We start from the raw sequence: 10,595 nt of genomic DNA on the forward strand, positions 1-10,595 counted from the left end.
ATGCGGATATGAATGCTCTATTCTGTCCGACGTTCGATTTGGTGTCACTTCACGTCTCACCACACCACCCTGAGTGATTTAACGTTTGTCGTGGACTTCATCAAGCAGTAGCAGACTTAATTAAGACGAGACACGATCTATTTGAGCCATTTGTTTCCCCAGCTCAGGTGTCAGTTCTGTGTGACTTAATCCTCCCACGAATCCCACCATGGGTGCTTTGGTATTTACCGTGTTTTTCATTCACTAAAAACTATGGCCTATTCAAGCTATGTGTAATTTCTTGCTGAGAGACATGTAATCCACTACAGTAAATCAGGATTGAACCACTTACTTTTTTTACATAGAACTAATTTTTAGCATTACCATGCATGCTTTAGTGGCCACCTTGCAACTTTTCGGTTAAAATCAGCGCTTCCAACCAGAAGTTTCTTTGTGCTACCTATCTTTACTTTAACCCCTGTGTAACTTAAGTAAAATTCCTCATTCCTTTTGCAGAAAACGCATTAACTGGTCCATCACTCAACTCAGCATCAATTTTACTTTATTGCTATTCCATCTCTCATGTAATCAGAACAAACTTCTTTCAACCCACGTTCGCGAATCCACTTCCATGGCTGTGCCGACATGAGTATCCTGTTTCTTCGCTGATAGTACACATTTCCTAAAGTTGGGTTTGCTTAGCTTTGCTTGTTCATATCAGACGAATAAATGATTAAGAAGCGATGTTCGATCTACCTTCCCGGCATAAATGTCGCTGTTATGGGCTGAGTGCTTTATTTTTCCTTAGTTGTTCTACCTACTAACTAAAATCCACTTTAAGCCAATTTACATTTATGCAACCTAGCCAGGAGTGCTCATGTCGTTATCGCCTAGTTGGTTAATTAAATGTCATCATTTTAGACGACTGATGTAAGCGAATAATGGAAGTGCGACACATTTCTAGAGTGTAAACTTCGCAAGGTGGGCGTTTTTAGATCCTGAATTTCCCCTCAAGAGCGCTTTATTTGCCCGTCAGTCAACTCACTATCAATTGGCTTTGCTCATCGTTATCATTTCACTCTAGTGGCTGCTCCACAATTTGCTCTGCTGAAATCTTATTCCTTAGCTATCTTTCCACTCGTGCCATCTCTCCTCTGATTGATGTTTTGCAAACTTGAACTGAGCAATGAGGTTGGCTTTGGTCAGTTAGATTGATTTTGCATCACTTGAGTTAATAATCATATCGTTTAGTTTTAATCAGCTTACTTGTGTACGTGACTTGAATCGCAACTTTTCCTTACCCGGTCCATCAACATCTCACTTTCTGCTTCCGGTCTCATCATGACCACCTCAGTGGTTATTCCGTCGTTTACTTATTTGCACTTGAATTCCAGGTTCTCTGTTTCTTTCTAATGAACCGTCCAGAAAGGACAGTGTAGTCCACATCCAAGATCATTCACTTCGCTGCCATTTTTAGGTAGCCGTTCCACAACTTATGTAAGTAGAGCCAAATCTCTTACCTCCATTCTATGAATATTAAACCAATTCGTCATCTCTTCTTTCCGGCCTCATCATGCGGGATTTATTTGTTTTGTAATGCATTTGATTAGAACCGGCTTGTCACCTAACATCGCCTCATCTTTTTTCAATTCTATTATTCATGTTTTAACGGTTGTCTTGTGGCTCTAAGTCAGTACCGGCTTTTCCGTCTACCCTTTGCCTAATCCATCCCCAAACAAACAATTATGGAAGTTGAACGTCCTCCCTTTTCTGTGGAGAGCAATGCTCTAGGTAGTTTATCAGTCACTTCAGCATAATTTTCCTTCCTCCTAGCGTCATTATGAGCGCCACAACCAAAACAGCAGAGGATGAGCAACCAACAACTTCAGCAAAATCAGATACAGTACCCGGCAGCAGCGTCGGTGGTGACGGTGATATGAAGATGGACGCTGAAGCAGAAGCCGATTTGCTGGCTGTGGAGGCCATTCCCGAGCCGGCCCTGGAATCAGTGAAGCGCGAACTCATTCACGAGATCGCGGAGTTGGAATGGGAGTTTAAACAGATCAAGGAAGCCCTTTTTGCGGAGCGCATCGCCCAGGTAGACCGCAAATTGCAGCAACTACGTGCCTCCGAAGCGCCCGAACTCCTCAAGGTTTTCGAATTGGTGGATGAGACTTATAGCATTCGAAAAAAGGTTTGCATCGACCTTTTTTACTCTTGTTAACTTGTTGCAGCTGTGCCTTCAACTTGTTAAGCTTCACACGCACATTCGTGTGTCAAATTACGGTTGTCTTGTAGACGTACTCAAGGTCTGAAATCTGGTAGTAGTGCGCTCAATTATTCCAGCATTATCGACATTAACTCAGTAGGAAGCATCAAACTTATACAGGCTTTGTGTAGCCCATGGTTTTTCGTTTGTGAATCGACTCTTACTTTCGTCCTGTTTTAGCCAAAGGTCATGAGGTCATTAATTGATGAATAGCTTCGCACCAGCCGATATTCCTTCTTCAGTCGTGTTTCCCCTAGATGAAAATTACCTTCGTTGCGCTTCAAGGTTACGGAGATCTTGATGCATCCCTGTTTCATTTGATTTGTCGCAAGGAAATGCGATTGCTTTTTTTCCTTTGGGCTGCTGCAATCCTTCGTACCACCGTTTGTGCCACTATCAAAATGATGCTATTGACATACGGAAACTACTTATCTCAATGGATCCTATCGCTGCTGCCTGTTTTGTCAATCTTATTTATCAAGGGGTAGAATACACGATCAGGTGTGGGGCAACGCAAATTCTAATGCAGCAGTAAGTGTAAAAACCGAGAATGCGAATGGCAATATCAAAGTGATGTGTTTAAGTGTGATGCTACAATATTCAAGGTCTTGCACAACCTCCATCTTATTTTCGTACTTATTAACAAAGTGCGTTGGCACCACTCGTGGAGATGCCTTTGGATAAAAGCTGTGCACCTCGTAAACTTTAATTGCTTAAGCTGCATAAGAGAAATAGGTTTGCAGGTTTTGAAACAACTCCAACCGCCCCACAAACCAATCCCAAAGGTGTGTGATCTAGCACCAGGAAGATACCTAGGCACCCTTCATCGGTAACCCATTTATCCCCGTGACCTGGAATTTCGCATCACTTTTGGACACTTTCATGGCAAAGAGTACCTCTTAGTAGGAGAGCGTGAAGCATGAGTTTGAGAACTTTTTACTGCTTCTGTAAACACATTACATCTGGGATGTTAATGAAGCCATTCATATGGCATGTTCGACTGTATGCCACGGTGATCATAAATTTGGGTATTCATTATATGAAAATTAGGGCACCGGCTTCCCACTACAGTCATGGACTTTTGAACGATGGCAGTCGATGGGCTTGTTCTTCTTGGTGAAATACCCAAGTCTATAAACTACCATGGATGGTTGCATTATCGCTCCCTTGATCATTCACTCCCCCTAAGTTGTTCAGTGTCTGAACAATCGGAAGGGAGACTTCGGAACTTCTTCATGTCTTCCTTCTGTTGCTGCATAGGTGGCGAAACACCGACGTGACTTTGAGCTGGAGGTGGCAAACAAGGAGTTTGACAATGCCCTTCAGATGACCACCTACGACGCGGAGGAGAATTTGCGCACCACCGAGGAGCGCGTCCGTCTGCGCATTCAGGAGGGAATTTGTGGCATCCAGGTGGAACGAGCCATGGCCAAACGCACGCGTCAAACGCTTAAGGCTCATGGTGTTTCTGGCGGGGGTGAGTGCCTCTAACGCTTACACACATTTACTGATTTAATTTGCGATTAGTGCTGAGGGAAAAGGGATGGGGGAAATGGTAGATGCAAAGGTTTATTACTGATTTGGATGGACCGTCTGTGCTTGCCCCTCGGGCCATGAAGGACGCATCAATTTACGGCACAGACATGTCTACTGATTGCGAGGATGTCAGCAGTGCAATTGTTTGTGCGGGTGATATTTTGATTGGTCAGGCTAGCGGTATTCATTGACCAATCGCGATGCAAGCTGCCCGTCTTGCCTCTTGCGGTCGGTTGTTGTAATTTAAGCACTATTTACGCCATTAATTTTTTGGCATACCCGTCCACCTGTGTAGTTTTATGACTCTAGTACTTCGTTTAGCCTTTTTTGGGTTTGTCGATTTTGAATCCTCCCCACCACAGCATCTGATTCCCGGTACAATTACCTTCAGTTCACTCACCTTAAACATCTCAGTCATCTGTAACCACAGCAAATTGATAATACATGGTGCGTTCTTCAAAAGGGACGTTTTAGAGCGATATTCTTGTCGTAAAACATACCTTTGCATTATTAACTATACGTTTTCGCTGCACAGTCGGTTATTTTGATGTTGCAACCCGGAGATGTAACTCCTTTTCGACTATCAGGGCATCGTGCATTCACTCAACTTGAGTTTAACGACGGGACCATTTTATACGTCAATCCCTATTCGTAGGAATATTTAACTGACAGACGAGCTGTCTGCAATGTAATTCAAATAGTATGAGCCGTAGTAAGTGAGACATTTGAATGGCGTAAGCTTTTCAAAACGGCTCAACTTCTGCCTGTCACAATCCTGGCTGTATTTGTTCCAGCTTACACCATTCGTTTATTCATTCACTCAAAATTATGCAGGAGACGGATTCTTTAGTACAGGCGGGAAGGGTAATCAGTTATTATTAACGCATGCGCCTTAGGAATGGCTCAGACATGGTTAAACGCTGGACTGCTTACATGTAACAAGGGATTATGTAGTAAATAGACGAGATTTTCATTCCTTGGAATTGGTTTCTTTTTCAAACTTAAAGGTACAGTTTCACTTCAATATTCCTGGTATACATGTCTAACAGCAAGTAGAGGCATCTTCATACAGAAATTTCTGTCTTCCAGGCCCCCCGCGAGATGAGCCACTACGTCAACAGAATGCGGGCTTGGGGCACTCTCACCACCACTACCACGATCATTGCTCGACATCGCCGTCGACCACCTTGAAACCATCGGCAGAGGTAGCAGCATTGCTGGTGCCTGGACTAGACGATGACGAGGAAAGGGAGACAAGGAGGGGGGAAGCAGAGGGGATGGAGGAGGAGGATGAGGCAGAGGGTAAGGGAGACGACTTGACGGCGTCGGTGGTGTTGAATCCCAACTATCTGCCGGGTGTAGACCTTGAGCCACGACGCAAACCCGTCGCCCTCTCACCCTCCTTCCCCCGTCTCGTCTACGAACTGGACGAGGAGGACATTCGTGCCGACATTGAGGCCATCACCAATGCTATCAAGGTGGAGTCGACCGTCCTTTCGATGTAATCGTACACTCGCTGCGTTATCCTTTGCCTCCCTGTCAGTATATTGGCATATGGGTGAATGGGTGGATATGTGAATGTATGGTGATTTTTTCATTGTCTATGACCCATTCACAGTCTCTTAGGTTTTGCTAAAACGATTTTGTGGGTACTCATTTCTAATTTAATTGCACCAACCCAAAAGGTGGTAGGCCTTACTGCTCCTATCCATTCGCCGTTCACCCATTCAGGAGGGCGCTTTTTAATTTCTGTACGAAAGGACTCACTTTCTACTTCTTTCTGCTATCTCCAGTATTGCTTGGCAGATAGACTGACCTGACACTGTGTTGTTTGATCGTTGATGAAGGCTAGTCGTCACGCCCTAAAAGTAGTTTTTAAGAAATGATGCCAAAAACAAGCACCCCGTTGCTCATATTTGTTGTCAAAATACTGGAAAGGGCACCTACTGGGTGATTTCTGGTGATGTCGTCGAACTTTCACCGCTTCATCTGTTTACTTCTATACCCATACTCAGCTATAGTCTGCCAAACTAAAATGAACATGATGCTCAATTATTGCGACTAGTTCCAGTCTTCCGCGCACCTCACCTCTAACCTAGGTTTAGAAATGTGGTGGTGTATCTCTGTCTGACAGAGCCACTCGCGTTCCTTTTATGGCTGACAAAACACGCCCGCGATTTGGGTTGGCAGCGATAAACCAAGAGATAGTCACATTCCAGAAAGTGTTTCAATAACCTCATGTTTGCCTTAAACCGTTTGCTTGCACGACTGCTCCGCTGTCCCTCTCCCCCTTAATAGACTTCTTATGGTTTTACTTGTAGGAGCAGAAGATCAACATGGCCATGTCTTATTTGAAATCAAAGGAACGCGAGTCGTAGGGATGATTGCTCTACGTGCACCCCCCACCCCCACCGCCCTCTTTGTACATAAACCACTCTCCATCAAAATTTTTTTACCATTACTTGACCATTGCGATATTTATCTGCACATAAAAGAGGCGTCTGCGTTTTTTACGCATGCTATTTACTCTAAAAAAATATGCTTTTTAGTAAACCTACATACAGTGAACTTCGACTTTTTAAAAGGTCATGGACCTACTCTGCGGTCCGGGTTATCTTTGAAGGCGCTAATAAGTGATACGATCATGGAAGTAGTAGAGGGTTTTTCGGTCGTCAGAAACCTTTTTTTCAAGTGAAGTGGAAGAACCAATTCCAGAGAGCGGAAATTGCGCATTCCAATCGCAGCGTTTAATTGGCGCCTACGAAGCCTCACCATCGGCAGGGTGTATCAGTGCGGCTGAGCCGCCCTGGGGAAGTCTGCTTCATTCTGGGGTACTCTTCTAGGGATCTGAATGGGTAGAAGTAATTCAAATACATTCACATCCTGCAACATTTCATGGTACGACTCGGGAAACCCAGGTCCTTCTGACCAGTGTTGACTCAGGTCAGCGCGGCAACTCCTTCATGGACGTCCTGACATACATCGTGGACTAACTTATGGAGGTCGCAAATGTTAGTGAACGATTGTTTTTGCTGTTCCCATCGTAGGATTCGTCCCTCGGCTGTCCGTTAACCAGTCAGGCGTTCTACTCGCCGAACCATGACAGGAATGACAGGCACACGTCTAGGCGTGCCATCACCACCTTGCAAAAATGGATAGTGAGTTAAACAACTCCTTCACCACACACTGTACGGTACACGAAAGCACCCACACCGTCGACTGTCAACCATAACAATGTACTGACGGGCTGAACTGCGGCACGTGCTTCCAACATACGGCAGAATAGATGTGCCAATCCATCGGTGGGATACTCCACGACGCACTCCCTGTTATTCTCCTACGTTGAGCCCTGGATGTGATTCGAGCTGGCCTGCGACTAACTCGGCTCCAAGTTTGCAGAAACTTCTCGTGTAAATCGCGGCGCGGCATTTGGAGAACAATCAACTTAAGAATCGTTTGAACAATCTGACTCTGATGACGTACAAATAAGAAATAGGTGCACCACTTTTACAAAGACTAAAGCTAGATTTTCTGCTTTTATAGACGACGAATTTTTTGAAAGTGGGCATATCAAGCCTGCGTTTTTTAAAAGAGGATTAGAGATCATTTTAACATTTTAATCATTTTAACAAGATAATAATCCAAGACATCCTGTTGTTACCCCTTTTATGAAACGAAGCCTGCAGAAAAAAAATACGTCTCCCACAAACTCAAAGGCCGACAGCTCTCCAGCATTTCCATGCCCTTATACTACTTTTGTTCTATTTTGATTCAACAGTAGTACGGTGCGTTGACAGAGCTGAAAAATTTATAACGAAGCGACCAAAAGCATTAAAGACCGTTTGAATTAACTGATCTCAACAGTTATTTCTAACAAAATCGGCATAAAAAAGAACAAGTATTACCGACTACCTCTGTAGCCGACCAAACATCACACAGGAGATTAAGTTCACAACTAACCATACAGCGAGCTCAAAAGGTGTAAAATCTGCACAAAGACGAGGTAGTAAAGACGCTGTCAGTAGACAATAAAATCCTCCCGACCAACAAATCTGACAGCGAATTCAGCTCCACTAGCAGTGGGTTCCGCAAAAGCGACATTAGATCGTGGTAAGTGTGTGAGGTAGACGAGGTGCTTCAGCAGACTTTCAACCAAAACGGTTCCTACACCGCGTCGTCTATGCTTCGATGCCACCCACAGCCGCCGAATGCCGCACAGGGGAAAAGTAATTCGGTCGATGTTGCTGTTGTTATTGCTTCCTTCCACCGGCTCGGTCCATACAGCAAGAGGATTCTGAACGCGCCACGAGAGGAGGGAGCGAAGACCACCTACAAGACGTCGTATTTGGTAACCGCGTTGAGCCACGGTGGTAGAGGTGAGTTCCTCGGCAATGCAGCATCCAACAGCGGTTTTCTTTTCACCCTCGATGAAGATAAAAATTCGCATGTAGGATGGGAGGTGGGGAATTGTGTTGACCCCACCTTGAGGGCAATCTTGACCCAGATCGCGGTTCATGAAGGAAGCTACTTTAGTATAGAGTTGAAGGCCCATACGGTCGGCTAGGGAGATCTCAATTACGCGGGAACCGTCGAAGAAGTCCTCCAGGATTACCTGATTTTGCCAGCGAGAAACCTAGTATCAGAAATCATAAATTAATAAATTGGTCCGGAAATATAAGTCCAGAACTTGATATAAGCAGCCTAATCACAAGTGAAACGTTTGTGAGGTAACGGCCATACAATTGCATAAGTACTAGACAAATATGTCACAGGTTAATTGTCGTAGACATGTTTCAAGGAAGTGCATAAAAGTAGTAAATAAATGGACAAATCTAGGGGGAACAAACGAAAACAACGACGAACGTGCAGCATAAAGCCGCGATGATACACAAGATAGCCAGATGCATTAAACCAATAAGGCTTTGTGCAACAAATATATCCATACTTAAGGTGTGAAATGATCACATAGAAAGCAACGGAAAACAAGCACGAGAGTGGATAAACTACCTTTATTTCTGGACTCAAGTAGCTTGCGTGGAACCGAGCATGCGCCTTTAGGTCTTCCATATCTCCAACAACATAGAGCATTGAGCATTCTTTGCAGCGTCTCGCGCCAAAATTTTTCTGCCCAAAATCCAAAATCATTTGATTTCCTGATAAAGCCTTCAAACGACAGCTCGACCTTTTCATCCTCTAAGGCAACCAAACCACGCGCTTTAAACTAATGAAATGACTAACGCGACGTCTTAAATCAAATAGACAGGAGTCACTAAAATATTAATAAGGCTTCTTCATTTTAAATTTACCGTCAAGTATTTAAAATCCGCAGGCAAGTCTTAAACAACAGACAACAACCCCTAAAACTATAAAATCAGGAAATCCGTTAGATACAATGAATTACATTGCATTTAGAATTTTGCAGTGATAATAAGTGACATTTTTTCACTACGTATAAGGACTTGTATAAAGGTACTACTGTTTAGGGTTGTGATCGAAGAACTTTAATATCTTACAGTTCATGGAGGTTCTCGATAATCCCCTCTTCCCTGGATTTCAGCCCTAAGAAGACCCAGGCTAATTTAACTTTTTCAGGTTTATTACTTGAAGTAAATGGGGTAGTGGGTACAAGTTTAGGGAGTTCTGGACGTAGAACTCAAATCTGGGTTGTCAGATGTTGACCACTTCCCCATTACCAGATTCCATTGGTCTACCCACCTACTCCCTGCAAAGAACATTTGAACAACAAAAGTATTACAATGGAATTGTATTTTTAGTATTAGTGATCACGTGATGTATCATGATTGATAAAACTTTAAACATTGGAATAATTTCCAAATTTTTAATGACAAGTTAACAGATTTAGCATCATAAAATAATCATATACATGTAGCGCATAAAGACATCCCTGAAGGTGAAAGAAGACGTAATACTTGGTGAGAATACGTATTGCCGGGCTGCTAGTGCAGCGCGAGGGTGAGGAAGCCCGGTAGAGGTGCAATGGAGGACTCCCTAATTGGCCATTACAAAGATTGACAATTGAAAAAGAATTCAAGTGTTCCATGGTTTAATCCATGCACTCACAAATTTCATCAGATTGTAACAATTGGAAAGTAAAACATTGATCAGTCAGCAGCCAGTGTGGTCGGTCGGTAGGCTGTGGGATTGTCTGATTTAAGCAGCCACGTGGTCATCGAGATGAGCATTTACGATAAATGCGACCCCTGACCCACTACCATCAACATCACAACTAAGGTCATGCAACGATATCACCCTCCTCGTGATGACCACCTGTGCAGGAGTTGATTTTATCTGTCCACTTGTCTACTGCGACTCGCATGATCCTCATCAAAAAATACAAGCCGACCTTTTCCTCCTCTAAAATTACATTACTTTGTACCTTTGTGTGATTTACATCAAGGAAATCAAAAACACTGTCGCATATCGATGGCTTGAGATACCTTCAAGTCCTCTTTTTCACCGTGCTGCATACTTAAGCATCTGGACATCTCCACGGCCTTTCAACTCGAATTATAAGATGGCAATATGTTTCTCTTCTCGAACTATGTTGACTCTTGACATAAGGACCTGCTTTATTTGCGATATTGACTGCAGGGCCTCTTCACTTTCCGTGGGCTCCGGTCACCATCTGTCCGTGTTAATAGCCCACCACCCCTTCCGTACGCTGAGTCGACTCAGGACGTGATGAACAAGCCAGACCTGAATACCCAAAAACCCCCAATTCAACATTCAGAGGTCGAACTTCAACGTACCATGGCCACTCGAACTTGTGGAGGCTCACGACGAGAGAACC

The 10,595-nt window shown here is 43.8% G+C and overlaps 2 protein-coding genes across 2 annotated transcripts; one reads left to right on the forward strand and one right to left on the reverse strand. All coding sequences in view use genetic code 11, as the record gives it.

Moving 5' to 3' along the window:
• Window positions 1–1,819: 1,819 nt before the first annotated feature.
• On the forward strand, window positions 1,820–5,289 carry EGR_05983 (Breast cancer metastasis-suppressor 1-like protein; the record flags this gene model as incomplete). Its single annotated transcript, XM_024495232.1, has 4 exons — window positions 1,820–2,173; window positions 2,214–2,288; window positions 3,509–3,725; window positions 4,874–5,289. 4 exons carry the CDS (start codon window positions 1,820–1,822, stop codon window positions 5,287–5,289), a joined length of 1,062 nt encoding a protein of 353 aa, XP_024350316.1.
• A 2,513-nt stretch (window positions 5,290–7,802) lies between these two features.
• Window positions 7,803–8,872, reverse strand: EGR_05984 (N-acetyltransferase ESCO1; the record flags this gene model as incomplete). The annotated part of the gene is made up of 2 exons (XM_024495233.1): window positions 7,803–8,417; window positions 8,792–8,872. 2 exons carry the CDS (start codon window positions 8,870–8,872, stop codon window positions 7,803–7,805), a joined length of 696 nt encoding a protein of 231 aa, XP_024350317.1.
• Window positions 8,873–10,595: the final 1,723 nt, after the last annotated feature.

This window comes from Echinococcus granulosus, assembly GCF_000524195.1.
Source record: "Echinococcus granulosus chromosome Unknown EG_S00049, whole genome shotgun sequence".
Lineage (NCBI taxonomy): Eukaryota > Metazoa > Platyhelminthes > Cestoda > Cyclophyllidea > Taeniidae > Echinococcus > Echinococcus granulosus.